At 60.8% G+C, this 24,774-nt stretch overlaps 1 protein-coding gene across 1 annotated transcript; it reads right to left on the reverse strand.

Moving 5' to 3' along the window:
- Window positions 1-242: 242 nt before the first annotated feature.
- On the reverse strand, window positions 243-23,088 carry SLC22A18 (solute carrier family 22 member 18). Its single transcript, XM_021925410.2, has 11 exons — window positions 22,921-23,088; window positions 21,780-22,054; window positions 17,160-17,257; window positions 16,135-16,295; window positions 15,759-15,891; window positions 7,904-8,022; window positions 6,603-6,710; window positions 5,306-5,406; window positions 3,135-3,236; window positions 2,784-2,904; window positions 243-479 (listed from the first exon to the last, which is right to left on the reverse strand). The coding sequence occupies exons 2-11, from the start codon at window positions 21,921-21,923 to the stop codon at window positions 292-294; spliced, it is 1,275 nt and encodes a 424-aa protein (XP_021781102.2). The 5' UTR covers window positions 21,924-22,054; window positions 22,921-23,088; the 3' UTR covers window positions 243-291.
- Between the last annotated feature and the right edge of the window lie 1,686 nt (window positions 23,089-24,774).

The following is a 24,774-nucleotide window of genomic DNA, read 5'->3' on the forward strand; positions in this document are numbered from 1 at the left end:
GGCAGTGAGCGCCCCATTGCTCTGGGTGTAAGCAAGAGCTGTGTGTGTGGCAGCAGGGGAACTCCTTTGTGGGCGGACTGTACTAATAACGGTGAGCCAATTTGGGTGATTCTGTCCTCCCCAGAGCTTTGCCCAGCTGTAGGCCCCCTCCTCTAGGAAGCCCTCCAGCCCCGAGGCCCCATCCCTCACTGAAGGACACAGGCAGACCATGCGACAGCCTGCAGAAACCAGACCGGAAGAGGTTGGAGGGATTTAGTAGGAGTTTATTGCCAGTCTGTGTCTGGGCAGCAGTCACCGGACTTTGTCCTTCCTCTGGGGCATAGGTTTCCTCCAGAGGACCAGAAGGACAAGGACATTGATAGCAACTTGCACGTGGCCGAAGATAGGGACGCCAAAGCTGCGGTACAGGAAGCCGCCGACGGTGGGCCCCAGCGTTCGGAGCAGTGGCTGCACAGAGGCACAGAGGCCCAGCATGGCCCCTGGGGGTTGCATGGGGGTAGTCAGGCCCTGGGCAGCTCCCTGGGCCGGCTGCCCACTTCCTGGACACAGCCATGACCTCTCATCTCTCCTGACCCATCCCAACCTCACGGTGCAGTCTGCACCTTGCATAGTCTGGTGAAATACTCCCCCAAACACCCCTCCTTTCCACCTGCTGGCTTCTAATCTCCAGTCCCCCACTCCCTGCCACCTGTCCGGCCTTTGGAGCAAACGCAGCTCTCTCCACCCACTGGGCCATTCCCCGAGGACCTCTCAGCCATGCAGGGGGCTGCACAGGGTGCTTCCCGGGGCACTGGGCTGAGTCTCTTCCCTGCTCCAGAAAGTTTTCAAGCACAGGAGGAGCCTGGGAATGGGGCCACAGGTCACCGCAGCAGGCCCCGCCCTGCCAGGCCTGCCAAGGGAGATGGCATCTGTGCCTGGGGCCCGGAACCTCCAGCCCAGGGTGTCAGGGAGCTGGCTCTCACGGCTCTTTCCCAGGGTGCCTGCCACCACCGAGGGCTGGTGATGCAGTGGGGAGGCTAAGCCTGGCCTGTGAGACACTGTTGGGGCTTGAGTTCAGAGTGGGCATGACACCCCACCCCCATAGCCCCTCCTGGCCATCAGCCCCTCCTCCAGCCGCCCCCCTGCGGAGCTCCCACTACTCCAGGAACTCCTCCCACAGGGGCTTCGGGAGCCCATGCAGAGCCCCTCCACCTGCCCCTCCTGCAGCCCCAGCAAGACTGAGCCGCTTCCCAGGCTCCCCGGACAGCCCACACCTGCGCAACAGCCTGCTCTGTCCCTGACACCCCATCTCCACACCCCTCTGGCCAGCGACCCCCAGCATGGACAGGCACATGGGCACTATCTGTGGCTGTTGTCAACACTCAGGCAACATGGGGGCAGCATTCACTGAACGGAGCCCAGGCCTCCAGCTGGGAGGACACTCTCTGCCTCTGGTCCGGTGCCCAGAGGGTCTCTGGCTCCAGGGACTTCAGAGCCCAGGTCTCCTGGAGTTGGAAATCCCGGGGCTGGTCAGCTGTGATGAGGAGCTGGCCAGGCCCCACCTGGGCTCAGGACCCAGTGTGGAGGATCATTAAGAGCAGCCTTGCCTGCTGCACCAGAGCAACCTCTTCTGCAGACACAGGGTGCAGTTCCTGCCCCTTCTGTCCTCTGCCCCCTCTGTCGCTGGGTTTCCAGGCTGCTGCTGGGAACCAGGTGCTGGCTCCTTCCAGGCCAGGGGTGGTGTCTGTGCATGATGTGGCCCAGTGGCCTGGGCCGGGTCTCCCTCAGCCTCCAGGGGCCTCTTCCCAGCCAGACCTGGTCCTTATCTCCCCAGGCCTTCCTCTCCTGTGCCCTCCTCCTGGCCACTCCAAAGTGCTGCCCAACCTCCTCCAGGAAGCCCTCCTGGTTCAGCCCGCATCAGCCCATGCACCGTGGAGTCACAGTCCTGGAAGGCCTTAGAGGTTCCCAGGCAGTCCTGAGAAGAGGCCTGTCCTTTGCAGCCCGGCCACATCCGGGCCTCTAGACCTCGGTCTGCTGCCTCCCAGACAGGCAAGTGCATGGAGAGTCAGATGTGTGCCCTGAGCTTCCTGGCTCTGCTGCTGGGGAGTCCTGGAAGAATCTCCAGTACTGCAAATGACTCCCTGACTCCTTTGACCTCAACCAGCCCACAGGAGCCCCCGGCACTGGCTAGTGTGTAGCCACACTGTGCCTGGGGTGGGGCAGGAGCCTGGGTACCATTGGGCCCAGGGCACCCTCAGTCTGCTTGAGGGGCTTTCTTAGGCCTCAAGAAAGAAAGCTGGGTCCGAAGTGGGGGCTGGGGGATCTATGTCTGGGGTACCTGTGTCCCCGCAGTGACCTAGGGGCTTCCTGGGTTTAATTACTGCTGTGCATTCATTCACTCACTCATTCCTTCAGGAGGCTCCTGAGCACTTGTGTGCCCGCCTCCATGCTGGGGGAGGGCCCAGAAGTCCCTGGAGCCTCCAGGTCTGGCAGGCAAGGCCCTTAGGTGCTTCTCAGGGCCAAGCCAACGGCCACCTCCGGGCAACCCCCTCCCAGGCCCCTGGCCTGCCCTCAGCTGGACTAGGTGGTAGAGCAGGAGTCTCATGCAGGACCCAGGTTGTGCGCCTTACCCACCCCACACAGACCCCAGGCCCCCGACTCCACACACTCCACCCACCCCACACAGACCCCAGGCCTCCCACCCTACCCACCCCACACAGACCTTAGGCTGCCCACCCCAGCCCCACTAGGTAGCTCCTAGGGCTTCCTGGAGGAGGCTGCCCCACCAGCGGGCCACAGCTCACCTGTGTCCGAGGCGGAGACGGCCTTGGTCAGCATGCTGTCGGTGACTACGTTGAGTGTGCAGAGGCTGAACACCAGGCCAGGCACCAGGAGGCAGAAATGGAAGACGCTGGACATCCAGGCCTGGGACGGCAGGCGGGGCTGAGCTGAGTGGGGGCCTCACGGGACCAGGCTCCTCTCTGGGGTCTTACCTGTCCCTCTCCACCCTGACTGCTGCCCCTGCTGAAGAGCTGGCCCTGGGTGGGTGTGGAGGGGTGGAGGCGGCCCCAGGGGCTCAAGCACAGATGGCACTGCCCAAGTGGCCTTGCCCAGTGAGAGGGTCAGGTGAGGGGCCCAAAGCGAGGAGCCCTCACCATGGCCAGTCCCACTGCGATGAAGGCCAGCACGCTGGCCCGGAGCAGCGCCTCCTCCGAGAAGTGGCTGCTCAGCTGTCCGATGACCAGGCCCTGGGTCACCTAGACCAGACAGAGAGGGTAGAAGTGGATATGGGAGAGGCGAGGGAGGGGCGTCTGGACTGTGGCCAGCCCCCCAAGCAGGGGACCTCCAGACTGGCCTTTGGTGGCCAGGGCCCCTCTGCAGAGAAGGCCCCTCAGCATCTGCAAGCCCCGGGGTCTCTCCCCACCCTGCCAGCAGTGACTGTGTCAGGATGGGTCTGAGGTCCCTGAGGAGATGGGGCTCCTCTCCACAGGGAGGAAGGAAAGGCCCACACCAGGGACACCAGGGATGGACCCAGTGGGACAGGCTCGGCCGCAGGCTGCTCCCAGGCCAGGGCGAGGCTCCCTGTTAGGTCATCTCAGCTCCTCCACCGAGCAAGGTGTGCTGGGCCAAAGCACCTGGGAGTGCAGGGGTGGCCCCCGCTGGAGGAGTTCCTGGGCTCAGTATCTGCCTGCAGGGCAGGCCCAGCCTGCAGCACCTCTGCAGGGCACCAGTCACTCTCCCCACTTCCTGCCCGGCAGAACAGAAATTGCTTCCAACGGAATCATAAATGGTTTAAAAATCTTACCTTCACACTTGCTTTATCTTAGGGTTTTTGGGGATTTTAACACGTTTTTAAAAGGAAGAGCTGGCAAGTTTCACTTCGTGCAATGTGCTTAGGAGTAGCTCACGGTGAGTGCTGTGAAGGACCTCAAGCCAGGACTCAGACACCAAGGCCAGAAGCCTATTTGTGTTGCGTCTCAATTTACCCAATAAGTTTTAAAAAGCTTAAACTTAGGAGCCCTGCAGGTTATGACATGAACCTGGAGCTAACAAGCCTGTCCCTGGCCGGACGTGGGGCCTGGGGGCTACTCTGCCGGCCTCTCCCTCCCCTCCTCAGCCTCCTCTCCTGCGCTCAGCCTGTGTCAGGGTCCCCAGGCCTCACCCCACTGCTTCCCCGTTCCTGGGCAGTTCACCAGGCCCAGTTCCTGCGAGGGTGTCCCGATGGTGTTGGTCACCACCCCAGCTCTGTCTCAGGCAGGGGCCCTACTGCAGCCATGGCAGGCCCAAGTGCCCCACAACACAGGCTAATGACTGCAGTGTTCAGCCCAGCTGCAGACTTCAGCCAGGGTCTGGCTAAGTATCCTTCCCTGCAGTGAGCTGGGCGCAGCCTGTTCAGAACAGGCCCCATGGCACCAGCCCCGGATTGTTACTATTATTGTTGCTGTTGTTGTTTTTCTGTTTATCTCTTTTTACCCTGCCAGGGTGGCTCCTCCTGGCCCACAAAACCGAGGCCCTCCCTGCCCACGGTGGGGGTCTAGCCCCTCCCAGGAGCAGCTATTTTAGCACTAGTCTAGTCCTGGGTCCAGAGGCTGAAGAGCAGATGACTTGGAGGTGCCAGGAATGCCACAGGCTTCCGGAGAGGCCGAAAGCCCCTGTCCCCACCCCGGTGGGTCCCAGAATAGCCCCCGCCCCATGCTCTGGCTGTCAGGCGGCCATCCCGGGTGGCGGCACGTCATCACCTGTCCCCACCACCCCAGGGTCTGGTCCAGATGCCCAGAGGAGCTGGCGGTGGAGGTGGCTCGCCCTGGCCTGGTAACTGAGCGGTTTTTCGGGGGCAGACGGGACACCTGCCGCATCGGAGCTGCCAGGGTTTCAGGGCATTCTTCCATGACAGCGTGGCCTCTGAGGGCTGGCATCTTGCTCCTGTGGGACCTCCAAAGGGGCCCACACTGCTCTAAGCACTTTGCCATGTTAGGTCATTTCATCTGCCAAGGACCCTGCAAGGCGAGCACTTTGGCCTCATGGGACAGATATGGAGCGGTTGGGAGACTTGCTGTGGTCACACAGCTGGTGGGCAGGTGGGCTGCCACAGACCCAGCTGGCTGCCCATCAGAGGCCAGAGTCCACTGTCCTCACAGCGTGCCCACCACTGCAGCTGGCTCTGCCTCCCTGGCCTGTATGCCTGGTTCCCTGTGGGCCCTGACATGTACCAGATGGGAGGCCAAGGGCTCGCCAGCCTCCACCGGGGAGGAGCCTCTACTCTCAGAGGCCTGCCCCACGGGAGACCCCTGCCGTGCCCCCCAGCAGGCCCTGTGTGTCCACTCACCATCTGGAGGAGTCCGAAGAAGGACATGAGGTAGCCAGCTTGGGCAGCCTCCAGCTGGAAGAAGTCCATGGAGATGATGGAGAACATGACCGTGAAGAGCCCTGAGCCGGGGCAGGGGAACGGGGTGAGCACCCCCACACCCTGGCCTTGGCGCCCACCTCCCTCCCACCTCAGCAGCCTGGCCAATCAGGGTGTCTGGGTCCTGGCCGGTGACTGGTTCAGGGAGGGGCCTGTGATGCCAGCCGGACCAATGAGACCCTTCCCTGGGATTCTGCCGGATCCCTGGTGTGGGAAATGCCTCCCATGCAGTTGCTAAGCTCTGGACTGTGAGCGGGAAGGTGCTGGAAGGGAGGGACCCAGGGCTGACCATGCGGGAGGATTTGGCCCCAAGACCCACTATGGCTGTCTATTATAACAGCCCTCAAAGTCACGTCTGCAATCCCAGCACTTTGGGAGGCCAAGGAGGGAGGACTGATTGAGGCCAGGAGTTTGGGACCAGCCTGGAAAACATAGTGAGACCCTGTCTCTACAAACAGTTAAATTAGCTGAGGGTGGTGGCGCATGCCTGTAGTCACAGCTGTTCGGGAGGCTGAGATAGGAGGATTGCTTGAGGCTGTGAGGTGGAGCCTGCAGTGAGCTGAGATCATGCCACTGCACAGCAGCCTGGGCAGTGGTCTCAAAAAACATGCCCTCAAAGGGCCTGTTACTGAGGTTAGTAACTTGGGTTCCAGTTTTGAGAACCAACAGAGCTGGCCTGGGTGGGCTGGGTGGGACAGAGGCTGGGGCCAGTCAGAGTGCTGAGGGCCTGTTCTCCATCCTGCTTCCTGGCATCCCAGTTAGAGGAGCCCAGGCCGGGCTTCTGAGGGACAGGGCTGCTCCTGGGCTTGTCCATGGCTCGCTATCCTATCTGTGGTCTGTGACAGCCTAGGGTCTGCTGGGCCAGCATGCTTCAGAAGGTGGTGTTGACACTCAGACTTGCTGTCCCTGCATCTCAGGCTGTCTGCAGAGCACGTGGGGCCACAGGGTAGGAGGGTGAAGAGCTGAGGAGCATGCAGGGATGCATGGCTGCGAGCCAGGCCCTCTGCCTGTGGGGACCCTCCCTGGGATGTGCAGCTGCACAGTGTGGAGGGGCTGGAAGGAGGCGGGAAAGACCCTTTTCTGCCTTCCTCCTGCTCCCGCCTGCTCTACCACATCTGCGTGGACCTGTGGGACACGGGCTAGAGGAAGGGCTAGGCCCTGGCCGCAGCTGGAACTCTGCCAGGCTCTGGCCGCCGTCGGGGCAGTAGTTGGGACTCACCTGTGGGGAAGTTGGAGGCCACCTTGACCAGGAAGATCCTCGGGACACCTGGCAGCCGCAGCAGGGAGGCGATGGCCTTCATGTCAAACACACTGGCCCGGGGGCCACCTGGCACGGAGAGGCCATTGTCCCAATGCCCACCCCTCACCCAGCTGCAGGCCTCGCCGCTCCTAGGCTCCTGTTGTGTCCCCCTGGGTAGAGCTTCCTTCCTTGGCTTCAGTGCCACTCACTTGTGGGAATGGGAGCTGGTGATGCTCCCAGCCCCGAGGTGGGCACCGCCCCTCAGCATACTGCCACGCATTTCTAAGGGCCCCCTGAATCCCCAGAGGCACTCAGGAAAAGCATTCTCTGCATGCAGGTAGCCTGGCCTCAACCTGGGCTTGCAGGGGTGCAGGCCTGTGGCAGTCCCTGAACAAGGGACCAATAGCTGCTTCCTGTATGGTCCTGGCCTGGGGCCTGGGGCCGAGCATGACCAGGCCACCAGCCCAGAGGAAGACAATGGCAATGCTGCGCCCCTCTCTGTGGCCACAAGTCACCGCGGTGGCCTGGCCAACTGGACACCTTCGAGTACAGAGCCGCGGGTCCCCAGCCCGGCTCACCGCATTCTTCCTCGCTATTTCCCCAGGGGCTCCTGCCTCTCTGGCTCTGCTGTGTTTGCCACAGGCCGAGCTCCACCTGGCCCTCCCCCTGGACTTTCTAGGTTAATTCCATCACAGCCTCCTGTCCCAGGATGACCCCAGGTGGGTCCCTCCGTCCCAGGCTGAACTCTTAGTCCCTAGGCACCGAGGCATGGGTCCTGCCACGTGCCTGGCACTCAGGGGCTGGGTTCAGCAGGGGGCCAGCCTTCAGGGGAGCCTCTCTGAGGAGCCTTGGCCTCTCCTCGTGGGACCAGCCTGACCATCCTCTGCCCTCCACCAATCAGTGCCCTTCGGGCAGAACCCTCACCTCTCCCTGGACACTCAGAGCCTTGGAAGCCTTACTGATCCACCCACCCTGTTGGGGGTCCCTCCTGGTCCTCCCCAGGCCTCTCTGAGCCTCCCCTCCTAATGCCTTCCCTGTCTGGGCCTCCCCGCTCTCTGGGCCTCCCTGCTTGCCGGAGCCCCACTTCCACTTCTTCATGACCACACCTCACTTGGCTCCTATGATGTCAGCAGCTGGGAGGGGTTCAAGGAAGGCAGGAGGGTGTGAGTAGCCCCCAGATTTCCCCTCAGGCCCCTGTGCCCCTTGGCTGGAGCATGTAGGCCTAGCCAGTGCCACCCATAGACCCAGCATCTGGGCAGGGTTTACCAGGCGGGGCTTACCTGGTGATGGAGTCTGAGTGTCAGTTTTGGTCCCTTTGGTGCTGGCGGGGATGCAGGTGAAGCTGAGGATAGCTCCCAGGAGGGTGGCCAGGGCAGCCAGGATGGCCGGGCACTGAATCCTGCGGGCAACAGTTTTGGCTGCACAGGGCGCGGGTCCCAGGGCCCAGGCGCCCCAGCCACATCCCCCAACCTGCGCCTTCAGTCACACTAAAATAGCTTAAACCTGACTCCCACATCTCCACAGTCTGTGGCCCAAAAAGCGGGGACTGGGACCCTCAGAGCACATTTATTAGGTGATGGATGAAGGAACGGGTAGGGCGCTCACTATCCCTGACCCTCACCACACCATGCAGGCCCCGGCAGCCCCTGTGGGTAGCAGGCAGCAGATCCTCCCAGGGACAGCAGCTCCCTGGCTGGTCAAGGTCAGGAGGGGCTCCAAAGGGCCAGCCTGGTCTGCGTGCCCTTGGGAGGGGCTCTCCGAGACCTCGGCACCTGTGCTGTGTCACGGGGATGGCCATGCTGCCTCCCCAGCGTGGGCACCGGTGGGCCTGGCACTCAGCGGGCCCTCAGAAATCACCTCCCCTCCTGTCAGACCCCTCCCCACTTTCCAGAGTGGGTGGGGCATGCTGGACCTGGTGGGGGCTTTGGGCTGGGATCCCAGAGCCTTGCAAAGCTGCAGATGTGCCCCTCAGGCTGCTTTGCCACCTTCCCACTTGCCTGGGCCACTACTAAGGTCGATGACTCTGGCTCTGCTATCAGCTTCCCTGCCATGAGTCCCCACCTGGAAACTCGGCCTGTGATTCTCCTGGAAGGAACCAGCAGACTTTGTCACCTGGGAACACAGGCACGTGGAGCTGGCTGTTCCGACTGTCACCATTGCCTCCTGTGGGCTGAGCCAGCCCCCTCCCCTCAGGAGAGACAGGAGGAAATCGGGGCTTCCTACTGAGCTCTTGTAAGGCCTCCCGGCCTGTGCCGGACTGCCACAGCCTTCCTCTCAGCAGCTGAGCAAACTCCTATACAGCCTGTAAGGGCCCCTCTTGGTGAGGCCCCAGCCTTCCTTCCCAGACAGCATGCCATCTGAGAAGGACTCACTTTACCAGTTGGCTAGAATCTGGCCCCTGAGGGCAGGTGGGCCGGGGTGGGACCCTGCATGGAGACCGCAGTGATCATCCGATGATCGGAGAGATGTGTGAGCCGGTCACACAGGCAGCACAAGTTCTGCCCCAACCTCAACAGAGCCTCCAAATCTGCCCTGGCCAGGGCCTCAGGGCACAGACACCAGGAGGGGTCAGGATCCTGGAAGATGCCCTTGCACCCGAAAACAAGGCCAGCCATAGGCCACCGTGTCCCCACCAAGGAGTTCAAAGAAAGGACTTTCCTCTGCCCCCCTTCACCACAGCCACACGTGCATGCACATATGCACACACGCACACACACACACACGTGCACATACACACACGTGCACACGCACACACACACGTGCACATGCACACACATGCACATATGCACACATGCACACATACACACATGCACACACGCGCACACACGTGCACACGCACATATGCACACATGCACACATACACACATGCACACATGCACACATACACACGTGCACATGCACACACATGCACATATGCACACATGCACACATATGCACACACGCACACATACACACACGTGCACACGCACACATACAGGCACACACGCACATGCACACATGCAAACTTGTACACATGCATTGACATGCACCTGTTTGCCAGAGCAAGGAAGGGACTTGGTGCCACACTGACTAGGACCGTCAGTGGGGCCACCTCTGGGTCCAGAGAGTCTGGGCATTGGCCACCCCTCATTTCTCAGGCAGGACCCCTGAGCTCACATCAGTTTGGGGTGGGCCGGCACATCCACCCGGCCTGTGCTGCTGCCCCTGCCAATCCATCAGGGCAGCTCTGACCCCTGCAGCACCCACGGCCCAGGACGTCACCTACTCGGGCTTTCTGGCTGCTGGGTTTCTGCAAGAATGGGCCCTTCCTTTGGGAAAATGCCAGGGAAGGGGCAGGGGTGGGCTAGGGCCCCACAGCTTGTCCCTCCAGCTGGGAGGGACACCTGACCCCTGTGGCCAGCCCCAGAGAGAAGGGCCCTTTCTTTGGGATCCTGGCCTCAGAGTCCTGCATGTCACAGCTCAGGGTCTGGCTGGGCAGGGGCAAAACCTGCCTTCTTTGCCAGATGCCCCAGAAGTACACAGGAGCAGAGGCACCACTTCGATGGCTATTTTAGGAGGCTGGTGACAAGCAAGGCGTGGTGGCAGGGATCCAGGCCCTCGAGTGGTGGTGGGCAAACCAAAGGCCAGTGCTGCTGTGGGGAACAGGAGAGCCTGGGACTGGGGGACCCTGGAGGGCCCCAGGAGGGAGGGAGTCAGGGCCGCAACTGTGCTGGGGGCTGCAGGTGGCTGCTGGGGGAGAGGCAGGCTGTCCTTCCCCAGTCAGAGCTCTCTCCTGCTCCCCACAAACAAACTGCCGGGAGGGAAACGGGAGTGGGAAGGAAATCCAGCATGTTGTCCTCAACCCTGGGGCCTCTGCACGCCGGACAGCCTGGGCATCCCACAGCACCCTGAGCACAGTGCAGTCAGTCCCTCCTGCTCAGTCCCCCTCAACCTCACCCCGATCTGCCAGATGCAGGGGCACCGGGGTGCATCCAACACTTTTATCAATGGAGCCACGACCAGCAAGATGGGGACAGGTTAAGTTGTCTGTCGCCCCCTCCTCTTTCGGTTGAATGTATTACAGGAGTGTTTATCCGGACACATAGATGCTGCTGAAAGGACACTGGACAGGACTCAGGGGACCCAGAGCCTCTGTCCCTTCTCTGCCGCTCACCTGCTAGGTGACCTCCTTTCTTTATATGCAAATATGGGCTGGGCTCACAGCTGCCACTGCCCCTCACTCTCCTGTTCTGGGGCCCCTCTGGACCTGCGGGGCCCAGTCCACCTGCATCCCGCCCACCAACCGCAGCCCACACCTGATGCTGCCCAGACAGCAGGGGGTGGAGCTGGCTTTCAGCCGTGTCTCCAGGAACCTCTGGTGAAGTCTGGACTCCTGTGTGGTCTACAGTGACAAGCCCTCATCAAGCCTCACCTTGCTCTGAGGCTCTGAGAGGGGACACACAAGGCAACAACATATGCCCAGGTCATTCTGCTGCCAGGAGCAAACCCACAGGTGGGGCCAAGGCTGGATCAGCTGGGACCTGGCTTCACGGGACACCTAGCTCATAAGAGGACGGGGCAGGGGGGCGTACAGAGCGTCCCTGGATGTCCAGCCCAGGGCCGGGAGAAGTCACCCATGCCCCAGGACGCTGCAGTTAGAACCATGTTTCAAAAAGAACATCTTGCCACACCACTGCTAACTCAGTTGCCCTCTGGCTTCCAGGGTGCCCCAGAAGGTCCTAAAGGCCCCTCTGGCCAGACCCTTCCCAGTCCTTGTGTCTCCCAGTACCTGGTCCTCCCATTCTCCAAACACATAGCACTCCAACCAAACCACAAGCTCCCTCCTGCCCCAAATGGGCTCTGAGACTGGAGTGACTCACAGGCGCAGCAGGAGGCCTGTCCGGCCCACTGCTCACCAGGGCTGTCCTGAGGGATGGCTGGGCCAGAACCATCTCAGCGGGGCCTGTTCCCTCCCTGCTGCGGGAAGAACAGAAAGAACCGGAGTGTCCTGGGCACTGGGAGGCACACGGACTAAGGCAGTGGCTGAGTCACCTGGCTGGGGTGGGAGCGGGCCCGGATCCCCCATATCCTGCTGCCCCCTCAGCTGCCTGCCAGCCCCTGCCCTGTGTCTACCTGCCCCCAAGAGCTTCTTCCCTGTACGGCAGGTGCCCTGTTACAAACACCCTGCACTCCTCAGCCTCTGCTCAGCATTTGGGGTGCCCTGTGTCATATGGGGTGCTGCTCACTTCCCCTCCCACCCCCTCCTGCCCCTCTGAGCTCCGGTGCCCCTGGCTTCTCATTTTTTCTCAGCTGGGCAGTGGTGTCCTGCCCACAGGGCCCTGGCACCCCCATAGGCATTGCCCTGATGGCTGCCTGTCCACCCAGAGAAGGCAAACTCCCTGCTGTCTGGCTCGGGATAGGACTCTACGGCCTCTCCCCATCCCTCCCCAGGCTGAGAGGATGGGCTCAGAATATGAGTCACAGAGCCACCCCCCACCCAGCGTGTGTGCAGTGACTCAGGTCCCGGGTCCCTCCCCAGGCCAGCCTGGCCTCTCAGCCCTGGGCTCTGGAGGCTGGGCCAAACCAGTTATACCAGTGCCCGCCCCCGCAGCCTGTGGGTGCCAAGTCCACTTCCTCCTCCCACCTGCTGCCCAGGTGGGTGTGGATGAGGCAGCACTGGGGCCTTTCAGGGGAATAGGATACATAGGTGGGTGGGCAGGGAGGGAGATCCCATGCACATCCTGCCTCGGTTTCCATTAAGGAAAAACAGGAAGGCTGCAAGGCAGGGGGTGTTCACAGCTGCACCAGACTCCTGTCCTGCACTAGGCCAGGAGCCAGAGCAGGCTGGGGGCGTCAGGGCTGCCGGACCAAGAGGGCCAGGGGGCTGGCCCTTGCCATGGGGCACCAGGCCTTGAAGCCTGGCCAGCACCTGGCCCCACTGCCTTTGGTGAGCCCCCAAGGAGGAGGTGTGGGCCTCCCTCACCCCATATGGGTTGGACGAAGGCAGAGTACCAGCCACAAGCTCACCCCCGCAGCCCTCCCGTGTCACCACCACTCTGGGCAGCCAGCTCGTGCTACAGGGCCCAAGCAGCACCCCATGTCTTGGGCGTGGTATGAGGACCCTGAGGGAGTCCCACACTGCCTGGCCCTTGGACGGGGACTGGGGAGCTCCATGGAGGGAGCCTCACCATCTCCTGGGCCTCAGTTACCCCGCTCATCAAAGGAAATGTCGCAGCTGGTCTGGTTATGAACCATCAAGGTTGTAAAGCGCCTCAGAGCTTGGGATGAATGGAGGCAGTGAAGCGAATGGAATGTTCTGGCAGGTGTGGGCAGAGGTAGAGGCCGTCTTGGCAGCTACTGGGAGGGAGAGGGACATGAGTAGTGTCTTCTGGGTCAGCAGCTGGGATGGGGGAAAGGGCAGGTGAGGACAGGAGGGGACCTGTGGCCTGGTAGCTGGGCCTGCAGAAGGCGTGCATGCTGAGCTCTCCAGCATCATGGCCACACTCACCGCCTGAGCGAGCTCAGACCCTCCCAGCATCCTTGTGGGTAAGGGCAGGGGAGGGCCCACTTAATGGGTGAGGAAGGCTGGCCAGGGAAGGAGGTGGCAGCAGGCGGCTGGGCCCTGAGGCGGCAGAGTCCCCGGGGTGGGCAGCACCCTGGGAGGGCGGCCGCCCAGCTCAGCCACCTGCTGGGGCCCAGCGCTCCTCCCCATGCCCTTCTCACGCCCTTCCTCGCCCCGGCCACCCTGGAGAGGCAGGCCCTGGGTAGTGCCGGCTCCCCATGCCTCACAGCTGCCAGCCCCCTGGCTCCAGGGGGAGTGGTCCCTGCTGTCCCACCACAGCTGCCCACGCAAGTGCCCTAAGCCCCATCCTCCAGGGACACCCTACCAGCAATGTGCTTGACTCCCACATCAGCCCCTCCCTCTCCCCGGGACGCCTCCCCATGGCTCCTCCCGCCCTAAGCATAGCCTCCTGGACCCATCTCTGCCCTCGTTTACAGCACGACTTCCCGAACCCCTTTCCTGTCTCCCCATTTCCCTTGACCCGTCTATTGCATGAGGCTTCTGCAGCTGGCACTGGCGTGGGGGGTGGGTGGTGCTCAGAACTGGGATGGCCTCCCTGCTGCAGATGCTGGGCCACTGTGGCTTCCTTGGCCACCAGTGGTAGAGGCACGGGTCCCTGACCCCCACAAATCCTGTGACCCTTGGCTCCCAGGACATGCTCCCTCCTCGCCTCCCAGCCCCAAAACATGAAGTGCTGGGGGGCGCAGGGCTCCAAGTCATCCATACTTGAAGATGCATCCCGTTTCTCCCCCTTATCTGGGTGCCTACTCAGTAGCTCCCTGGAGTGCCCGACAGGCACCCAGGCTGGGCCCGAACAAGACCCAAATCCCAGTGGTGCCCCAGGCTGCTTGGGCCTCTGCACAAGGCTGCCAGTCTCCCCACGGTCAGGCACAGCCTTGACACTGCCATCTTGAGTTCACACCCACATCCCACCCACTGGCAGAACCAAGCCAGAATCTGCCCTCTGCTTTCTCTCACCACCATCACCTCTAGTCCGGCCACCATCCTCCCCCACCTGGGCCGGCACAATGGCTGCCTTACCTACAGGGGTGCTCACCCCCCATTCTCACCCCTGCTGTGCCACCCAGGGCACCCTGGCCTGGTGCCTGCCCCTCCTCCCTCCCTCCAGCCACACGGCCCCCTGGCTTCCACACTCAGGGCCTCTGTACTGTGGTTTCTTTGCCTCCTTCACCTGCTTCAGGCCTCGACTCAGATGCCACCTCCTCGGACAGTCCCTAGTGACCCCATCCATTGAGCCCCCCGTTCTGCTTTGTGACTTTTTGCTCCATGTAGCTCAGCCTGATGTTACGGGAATTCCTACCACATTCCATTCATCCCAGGGACCCAGCCTGTGTTGTCTGCTACTGTATGCTAGAACCAGAGTCCTGGGGGCAATGTTTAGGTGTTCGGACAAACTGCCCACCCCACCCTACTCCACCTCCTGCTCACAGCCATCAGCAGCCACCAGTCCCCAGCCCAGGCTCTAATGAAAATGCTGGGAGAACGTTCAGGGGCTCACACAAGGCCTGCAGCACAGCCCTAGAGCCCTCCGGAGAAGGAAGTGTGCTAACAAGACCACTGTGCCCTCCCGGCGCTGATCCCTGGGGCTGCGCCAGTGCCCAGTGGCCTCCACCATTGTTAGGGTTTGTCTCGAGGTCCTGGGGGTGCCTGGCCTGGGAACTGCGATCAGTTCATCCAGGACTGGAGAGCCAGCTGTCCACAGAAGTGCCTGCCTCATGCCAAGGGGCATCTCCAATGTGAGGGGGGTTCAGATGCCAGAAAGACTCCACTCCAGAATGGAGCCTCAGGGAAACTCACAGGCCAGCAGAGGGTGGGGGTCGCCAGCTGGCGCAGGGCCTGGGAGACCCCGGGTGTATAATACAAAGCTGGGGGCAGGGCACAGTTGTGACTTCATCTACTGTCCCAGGACCATGCCGCTACTATCAGGATTTACGTTTCAGAGCTGAGGAAACTGAGTCAGGAAGAGCTCCCAGAAGGAGGCAGCAGATCCATGGATCCTCCTTATCCCACCAGAGTCCCTGCTGTGGTCCCCCTCCCGGGGGCACCCTCCCTGGGCCACCCTCGCAGCCTCCAGGGACAGCTAGCAAGGGACCGTCAGGAGGCAAATGGGAAGCCTGGCATCCCCCCATCCTCCCGCTGCCCGCCTGGGCGCCCCCTGGACTCTCCACTCTGGGCACTGTCCAACAGCTCAGCCCCGCTGCCATAGCATCCCGGTCCCCGGGTGCTCCTGTCCCCAGCAGGAGGCTGCTGGGAGGCCTCCCTCCTCTCAGGGCCTCAGTTTCCCCAGCGTCCCAATGGCGCTGTGCGTGGACAGCTTCGCACTCAGTCGAGCCCCGGACAGCACTGAGACATCACCTGTCCCCATCCAGGGCCAGCTCGGGAGGTCAGGCCTAGGCCTAGCGCGGAGCCAGGTGTCCCCTTTAGCGACATCACGTGGCCACTCGTGCCCCCGCGGGTTCCCAGCCCAGCCCGCCCGACGAGCAAAAGGGGAAACCGAGGCCGAGAGGGGGCGGGGCCGACTCAGCCGCTGGCGTCCTGACCCGCAGCCTCTGTCCCGGGCCCCCGCCACTCACCCGTACGCGGAGACCAGGGTCCCGCCCAGCAGGGAGCCGAGGATGACACCGACGCCGAAGCAGAGGCCGAGCCGGCCCAGGGCCGCAGGCCGCTCCTCTGGTGCAGACAGATCCGTGATGACCATCTGGGCAGCTGGGGACGGGGCGGGGGAGCTGAGCAGGGAAAGCCCCTCGGTGGGCCCCTTCCCCACCCACCTTCCCAAGCCCTTTCCACCCCTGACCTGCCCTTCCACAAGCCTCGCCCCACGTCGCCCCCACCCCTGTCCGGCCCTTAGGGCCAGACCCCGCACGCACGCAGACCTCCCTGGCGGTGTCCTGGGTCCTCCGCAGGCTGCCCCTACCTGGCCCCACCTGGCCCCCAGTCCCCAGGCCCTACCTGGCAGCGTGTGCATGAGCGCTCCGGGCAGTCGCGAGGCGAAGAGCAGGTAGACCCCGGGCAGGGCCGGGCTGGAGGCGGCTGCCAGGAGCAGGTAGAGCGCCAAGGCAGCCAGGAAAGAGAGCGTGAGCGCCGCCCGCGCCCCGCGCTGGTCTGCGAACCTGGGGTCCAAGGGGCGGGTCAGACCCTCACGGAGGCAGTCACGTCTCCCCTTCACCCCGTCCAGGGGCTGCCCAAGCGGCGCTGACCAGGGAGGCTGGAGTGCGGATGGGGATGGACGGCCGGGACGCCTGGGCGGCTGCTGGGAGGCCTCCCTCCTCTCAGGGCCTCAGTTTCCCCAGCGTCCCAGTGGGGCTGTGTGCAGACAGCTTCACTGAGCTGGGAGTCTGACCCAGGGCACAAAGACCAACTCCGTGTAAAAATAAATGGTGGAATCCCAGAGGACCGAGGGATGGGCCGGTGTTTTACAGGAAGTGTTTCCCAGGTTGGGTCTGAGAAAGCAGAGCCTTTCTCCTTCCTGTTCTGAGCCACTGGAAACCCTCAGACCTCTGCCGGTCTGCTGCCTGCGGAACCCTTCATTTCCGCCTACCGGTTGCTCTGAAGAGGCAACTCCCATTATGTCTCCCTTGCTCCCCTGTCCTCTGTGGCTTGTGGAAGGATGTCCCCGTCCCGTCCACGCTCAGTGTTCCCACAGCACTGAGACCCAGGGTGTATGGGGCCCCCAAAGTCCCTCCTGCCTGGTCTCAGCAGGCCTATGTATGGGCCCTTACAGCCACAAGGTGTTCGCCAATCACACTGTCTCTGTGGCCACAGCCAGGATTAGTGGAAGGCGTGGGTGGGACACCCAGGGAGCCTACTGGGAGCCAAAGTTCTTCTGCACCCCCACCGGCCTGGCACCCAGAAGTGCCATCATCCCAGGGGGGTCTGGTATGGGGTCGGGGAACCTGGCCAGTCCGAGCCCACGGCGTCTGAGAAGGGGCCTGGGTCATTGTGGGGAGAGCCCCCTGTACACACACACACTGTACCTGCCAAACACCGGACCGCCCAGCAGCTGCAGCACCCCAAAGGTGGTTTGTAGGTAGCCAAAGGCAATGGAATCCAGGCCCAGTTTCCGAGACAGGTACTGAAACACAGGAGGGAGCCAGAGGGAGGGGCTGGGAAAGACTGCAGGGCCTGGAATCTGGGGTTCCCGGATGGGCAGGGGGTGGCAGGGGACCAAGGGCCTGAGCTCTGTTGACTACACAGTACGACTATCGAGGGGCCCTTCCCAGGGGGACCCTGCTCCTCCTCTCCTAGGCGGAAGCCTGTGGTGGCCTTTAGGGTCCTTGCTACTCCTCTCCTAGGCGGGAGCTCATGGTGGCCTCTAGGGTCCTTCCCCTCTGCAGGGCACGCCTCAGAGAGGCACCTGACCCCCACCATTTTGTCTTCATTCATTCAAAACTTTGTGGGGAAGCCAGCAGCACTGTCCTGGCCAGCAACAGATTGTCCCAAGGCCCCCAAGTGACCTCCAAGAGGTGGCCTATTGCCCAGCAGGACAGTCTGCTCTGTGAGGCTCCAGCCCCCCAGCCCCTCGGGAGGAGTAGGTCCGTGACAGCATTCCTCCCAGGGACACCCTTCTATCTTGCCCTAATTCTCTGTGACTTTGGCCCCCCTGCAGCCACTCCTCCCCCTGCCCCTGCCTCTGAGTTCCCAACCCTCCTTCCAGTGATGTCACTTATTATGGGCTTCATTGTGTACCCCCCAAATTTATATGCCTTAACCCCCAGAACCTCAGAATGTGACATTCTTAGGAAACGGGGTCTTTACAGAGTTACTCGGGTCACAGTGAGGACATGAGGGGGGCCCTGATCTAATGTGACCGGTGTCCTCATTAGGAGGAGAATTTGGGACCCAGACACACTCGGAGGGATGATGCTGTGAAAACCCATGGGAAGACAGAGTGATGTGGCCACAAGCCAAGGGATGTCCGGGCTCCCAGGGGCTGGAAGAGTTGGGAAGGCTCCTCCCCCGTGGGTTCCAGAAGGAGCCTTGATCTCACACTTCTGGCCTCCCAAACTGTGAGACAATAGGCTTCTGTTGCTCTAAGCCCCCAGGGTTTTGGATACTTTGTTACGGCAGCCCCAGATGCTAATACACTGCCCCCTCCCCCCACCCTGGACCTTTCCCTAAACTCAGTCTTGGGGTCCCACTCCCCTTCTTTCCACTGTCCCCCTTGGTCCACACGAATTCTCCCCGATGCGCTTCAGTCCCAAGGGCAGTCAGTAACCCCTCCGTCCCCTAACCCCAGAGTCCTTCCTTCAGCTCCATTCCTGCTCCCGCAAGGATGGGAAAGTCCCCGTCTGCCAGGTCTCCCTTATGTTTGTGAGCTTGACCTGACAATCACCCCACATTCCCCTAGTAAACCTTTGCCTCCTCCATCCCTCCCCTCCCCTGCGCTGCTAGTGTGAGGATGCTGAGCCTCTCCCTTTTTTTTTTCTTTTTTCTTTTTTTAATTATATTTTAAGTTCTAGGGTACATATACACAACGTGCAGGTTTGTTACATATGTATACATGTGCCAAGTTGGTGTGCTGCACCCATTAACTCATCATTTACATTAGGTATATCTCCTAATGCTATCCCTCCCCCATCCCTCAACCCCACGACAGGCCCCGGTGTGTGGTGTTCCCCTTCCTGTGTCCAAGTGATCTCATTGTTCAATTCCCACCTATGAGTGAGAACATGTGGTGTTTGACTTTCTGTCCTTGCAATAGTTTGCTCAGAATGATGGTTTCCAGCTTTATCCGTGTACAAAGGAACTCATCCTTTTTATGGCTGCATAGTATTCCATAGTTTAAATGTGCCACATTTTCTTAATCCAGTCTATCATTGATGGACATTTGGGTTGGTTCCAAGTCTTTGCTATTGTAAATAGTGCCATGATAAACATACGTGTGCATGTGTCTTTATAGTAGCATGATTTATAATCCTTTGGGTATATACCCAGTCATGGGATCCCTGGGTCAAATGGTATTTCCAGTTCTAGATCCTTGAGGAATCCCCACACAGTCTTCCACAATGGTTGAACTAGTTTACAGTCCCACCAAGAGTGTAAAAGTGTTCCTATTTCTCCACATCCTCTCCAGCACCTGCTGTTTCCTGACTTTTTAATGATCGCCATTCTAACTGGTGTGAGATGGTATCTCGTTGTGCTTTTGATTTGCATTTCTCTGATGGCCAGTGATGATGAGCATTTTTTCATGTGTCTGTTGGCTGCATGAAGGTCTTCTTTTGAGAAGTGCCTGTTCATAGAGGATGCTGAGCTTCTCATCCCCATGCCTGCCCACCTGTCCTCGCCTACCCAAGTCATCCTCCCTGCCTGCATCACATGTCAACCTTTTGCCTCCTCAAGGGCAGGGCTCCCAATGCTCCTCTCTCCCTGTTTCTCTGCACAGTCCCCTTCTGTGGGGGTGCCCACTGGAGCAAGCTCCCAGTGCTCCACTCTCCCAGTTTCTCTGCACAATCCCCTTCTGGGGGATGTCCATTGGAGCAAGCTCACATCCTGTTACTTCTCTTGCCTTCTCTTGACCCTCCCCTACAGCTACTCCCACATACTTGCGGGCAGAGCTCTGAGCAGCTGCTTCACCTTGCAGCCTCCTCTCTTTCCATCTCTTTCCTTCTCTCCCAGCCCTTGGAGCAGGCCCCTGCCTCCTGCTGCCTCCCCTCTCCCCCAGGCCCCCATTGACCCCACACTGCTGCTTCCAGTGGTCTGCTTTGGCATGCCTCCCACTGGAGTGACAGTTACTTTGGTGGCTTCTTCCCTCCTCCACCATGGTCTGCTGCTCTGGGCTGTGCTGGGTCCTCCGCCCCTCTGCCACCACTGCCAGTTCCCCCAGCTCATCCGACCTCCAGCCTCCCTGCCCTCTGGGGGAGCCCACTCCATGACCGTCTACTTGCTGCAGGGCCCCAGAGCCTCTGTGCTGAACTGCCTTGTGTCCAGCTCCCTTCGGCTCTCCACTGAGGTCTAAAATCATCTCAAACTCAACCCGTTCCCAACTGGGCTCCCATCTTTCCCCAAAGACTGCCTCTCCTCCTGTCCATGCCTCCTTCCTTATGGGCTCAGGCCGAAATCTTCAGCGCTCCCTGAGCCCTGCTTTCTCTCACACCCACAGCAATCCATTGACAACATATGCAAAATCCAGCCACCTCTCACCTGCTCCACGGCCATCACCAGCCCAGAGTTCTTTGAGCAGCAGGTGGGGTGTGGTCCTATTCTGGCCTCAACCTGTCCACTCTGGCCACTCTGGTCTCTCTACTGCCCCGGGGCCTCTCCTGCTTCCTTCCAGCCCTGCTCCAAGGTTGCCTTTTATATGAGGAAGACCTTGCCCCTTTCCCACTGCAGCCCCTGTGTGTGCACACCACCAGCTCTGAGGGGATGGACCATTGAGGACTTTTACACTCTGCAGTATTTCAGGTTCTGACATCAGGGTCAGCTCCTGGGCACTCAGCACAGGGTTACACCCTACGAGAGTCGATGGGCGGCCAAAGCTACTCCACCCGTGTTCCGTACCCAGCTGTGGGAAGGGTTCTGACTTCTCATTCACTCTTCCCCACACCAACCCTACAGGGAGGGACTGTTATTACCATCTTATGATGAGAAAGCCAAGGCTCCTGTCCAGCCTTCCCCACTGGTAGGGAGGAGATTCAGGGCTTGACCCAAGCCATTTAGCAGGAGTGGGCGGGGCTCCTGAGGCACGGCCGGGAGGGATCCTTAGGTTCACCTTTGGGCTGGGAGCCTCTGCCAGGCCCGGAATCATGCCAAAGGCCCATCCCCACTCCCACCCAGATGCCCAGGTCCAGGCTCTGAGGGCTGGAGAGCCCTCTGAGGAGGACAGCAGGTGTCTAAGCCCACGCCAGGCTTCCCAGAAGCAAACGCAGGAAGGCCTGGGCTTGGCCCTGATTCTGCCTGAGCTTCTTGGTGATGTGAGACTTTGTTCCCAAGCCTCTCCAGACTTGGTGAATATAATTTAATCATTACTATTACAGCTTCCAGAGCCACACACTGTGCTGTAGACTACTGAATGATACACTAAACTAACATGAATTTGCCAATGAAATGTTTCCGCATTTGGCAACAGAGATAATAAAATAAGACAGCATTTTATCTCCTGCATGAAAAAGCTTGAGATCAATTTGCCGCCACAGATCATTTAGTGGACAACAGGGACCCAAGAAGATGGAGGGGAGAGGTAGAAGCTGCTGGCAGGTGCAAGGAGAGCCTCTCTGAGGGGTGAACTGCCCAGAACCAGATCAGATTGAACAGCCCATGGGGCAGGGACTCCAGAGGGCAAAGGCTGCCAGCTGAGAGGCAGGAGGAACAGCGCTAGGATGGTTTGAGGAGGTGCTGCCCCCAGGAGGGAAGTGGGGTGCCTCCCCATGGCTTCTCCCAGGGCTGGCACTGCAGCTGGAGCACACGACGTGCTGACAGGGGTCCAGAGGCAGAGTCCTTAACTTACTCAGCTTAAGTGTGGCGTGGGGTCCCAACCAGGAGGGACCCTGGCAGCATGAAGCCCCTATCCCCACTTTCTGCCACAGCCCAGATGGAAGGCAGGAGGAACAGCGGGACAGCCCTGGCTGGGGCTGCAGGGGCTGGGGTGTGTTACTCACTGGCACGACGGAGAACTGCATGAAGAGGCAGGTAAGTTCTATGGCGGCCAGCACGTAGGTGAGCAGGATGACTGAGGACCGGCCTAGAGTGCTCATCCTGCCAGGGGACTGGCCCTGGTCCCTGGGAGCCCAAGCTCCCTGCATCCTGGACGGGCACAGCAGGGAGACCCAGGAGAAATCCAAGCAGGAGGCTGGTGGAGCAGGGGCAAAAGTCCAGCTGATCTGGGCGGGGGTGCTGAGTCACTGGGTCCCAGGCAGCACCCGCCTGGCCTTGCCTGTAAGAGAGGACAGCACTGCAGGACTCCTCCCAGTGGAGCTCTTCCGCTACCTGGACTTTAGAGGACACATCAGGGGCCCCCTCCTCTATTTTTGACAGCTCTGGTCTCCAGCCACACAGTCTCCATGGGAGGGGAGACAGGGACACGCTGCTCCACCCCACCCCTGCAGGTGGGCCAGGCTCAGTGCCCCGTTGCCCCATGGAAGGCACCATGCCCCACTTTTAGAGGGAGGCAGAGGCTCAGAGTGGTGGCTGGGTCCACCTCAAATCATCAGCACCTTCTGTTGGCGGGAGGGCTGATGTGGGTCCCTGTGCCTGGGGGGCCTCTGTAGGCCTCTGTAGCTGCACCTGTCCTCAACACAGTGCAGCTCTCACAGTGCAGGTCCACCTTCCCCCGTGACCAGCAGCCAGAGGTCCAAGGGGCTTCTGGAATGGTCTTGGAGTGCAGACGGGAGACACAGCTCAGCCTTCCAGGCTCCCCAGGCAGGGTAGCTCTGCCTCACCTCCCACAGCGGAGTGCTGTCTTTCCCCCCCTTCCCCGCCTGGCCCCCAACTGGTGGGAACTGGATTTTGCGGCTGCAGAGGCCTTTCTCAAATTTTGCCACATTCACACCTGACTGCACATCTGGGCCCCGAGGTACGGAGCCCAGGCCGGTGGGGCAGGGCGGGGAGACCCACTGAGGTCCCGGGAGCTGCGCCCAGCGCCCTCCCCCATCCCAGGATGCGGGGAGGCTGGGGGGAGCAGGGCAGACGCAGCAGGCACGTCAGGGGCACCTCATTGGGCAGAGGCGCGACACTGCGCCGGAGTTCGGGGTTCGGGGTTCGGGGCTCAGGGGCCGCCCTCGCCGGAGTGTGCTCGGGTACCTGCCTTCGCAGGGGCGGGCTTGGGCACGGGTGCCGGTGGGGTGAGCGCTCCCGGGTGATCTCGGCACCCGTCCTTCCGGGGTGAGCCCGGGCCGGGCCCTTTCGGGGGATGACCTGGGACAGGGACCGCCCCTCTGGCTCTGAGTTCCCGCACTCGTCCTTTGCAATGGTTCCGGGAGCGCCCGTGCTGCGGTCTCTGAGCTCTCATTGGCCGAGCCCGCCCCTCCCCTCGAAGGACCCGCCCATGCCCCGCCCACCAGCAGGCCTGCCCGGTGCCCGGCTTCGCCCGCTCCAGCCCTCTCCAGCTTGGATCCAGGCTGCTGGAGTGGGCACTCTGACCCTCAGGCAGCACAGGTGTCCACTCTGAACTCGAGGAGGGGCAGTGTGGGCAAGGGATGGGACCGGGAGATGGAGAGGAGAGGATGGAGGGGAGGCAGGGGCGGGGAGAGGAGAGTGGAGGAATGAGGGGTTAGGGGAAGAAGTAAGGGGAGGTGGTAGAGGGTGTTGTGTAGCCTGGCCCTGCCAAGGGTCTGCACAGAGCCCCAGAAGAGTGACCAGGAGACAGGCGCAGTTCTGGGAACAGCTCTGGGCCCCTCCTCACTTCTCTCCCCAGACCCGGAGGTTGCTAGGAGCAGCTGAGAGCCCGCTTTTCCCCATTTCACCCTGCCTGCCACTTCCCCACCCTTGCAGGGGCCACCAGAGACGCAGGCACACAGGTAAACAGGCTTCATGCCGCCCTCCGCAGCAGGAGCCGCTTGAGCACACACACCACGTGCTGAGCACATTTGGCCCAGGCCCTGACCTTGGTCTGGGCACCATTCTCTGTGCCCCCTGACTGTCACTAAGGAGGGAGATGCTCACTCAGGACTCCTGCCCCACCTACCTGCAGCTGGGCACAGGCTCAAATATCAAAACCAATGTCATGTGTCAATCATCACTCAACAGAACAGAAAACTGCAGGAGTGAGACAGGGTGAGACAGACACCGCAGAGGCAAGTGAGAGCCGGCCAAAGTCCTGGTGGGCAGGGGGCCAGAGCCAGGTAGCCCAAGGCCGGCTGGTGAAGCTATTCTAAGTCATGTGGGAGTGGGTCAGGCTACCCTTGGTTCAGCAGCTCAGGTGTCGGGGATCAGAAAATAATACCCCAAAATGAAGCAGCTTCAGAAGCAGCTTTGGAAGCAAAAGGTTTTTTCTCTGACCTTCTCTTGCTCTGCTGTCTCTCAGCGCCATTCTTCCCCGAAGCTGGTCATAGAAACTAGAATCCATTTTCCCCAGGGCAGGTCATAGAAATCGGAGCCCCCCTTTCCCCACAGCCAGACATCAAACCTAAAAATATTGCTCCACCTTTGTGTTCAGAAACTGGCCATGAAGAAATTATCTGACCTGCCTTGTTTGACTGTAGGGCATAAGACCCCATTCCAGGAGGGTCCTGCTCCAGGCCCAGAAGGAAGGAATGCGGCTCAGAAAGTTCAAGAAATCTAGACCAACAACCCTCGCTGCGCTTCCCCTTGTGGTCCAGTAGCATTAGCGCAGGTCCTTTGATTAATCTGTGTTCCCTCATGGATGTCCATATTTTGTTGAGCCTAAGCATCAAAAATGGCAATTTTCCCCGTATCTTTGGGTCTTCGTCCTGAAGGCGCCCATTCACACACGTCAATAAATTTGGGGACCAAATACCTTTTGTCCAATGAATCCGCCTTCTGTGAGTTTGTTTCTCAGCAAGCCCACGGGTGCAGTGCACTGCGCAAGGAGATTCCAGCTGAAACCGTGCAAATGTGTTTGCATCTGGAGTGCGTGTCCCCAGATCCTCTGCCAAGCTCGGTTTCAAGAATAGTCACCACTGGTCTCCCTGGGGA

This window comes from Papio anubis, chromosome 12, assembly GCF_008728515.1.
Source record: "Papio anubis isolate 15944 chromosome 12, Panubis1.0, whole genome shotgun sequence".
Taxonomy (NCBI): Eukaryota; Metazoa; Chordata; class Mammalia; order Primates; family Cercopithecidae; genus Papio; species Papio anubis.

Coding starts and splice junctions, on each gene's coding strand:
- SLC22A18 (XM_021925410.2), bottom strand. CDS start 21,923: ATGCAGGGAGCTTGGGCTCCCAGGGACCAGGGCCAGTCCCCTGGCAGG. Junction 16,296..17,159: donor GGCGGTCCGGTGTTTGGCAG/GTACAGTGTGTG, acceptor CTTGGACCCCAG/GTTCGCAGACCAGCGCGGGG. Junction 8,023..15,758: donor ACCCTGGTCTCCGCGTACGG/GTGAGTGGCGGG, acceptor TGTTGCCCGCAG/GATTCAGTGCCCGGCCATCC.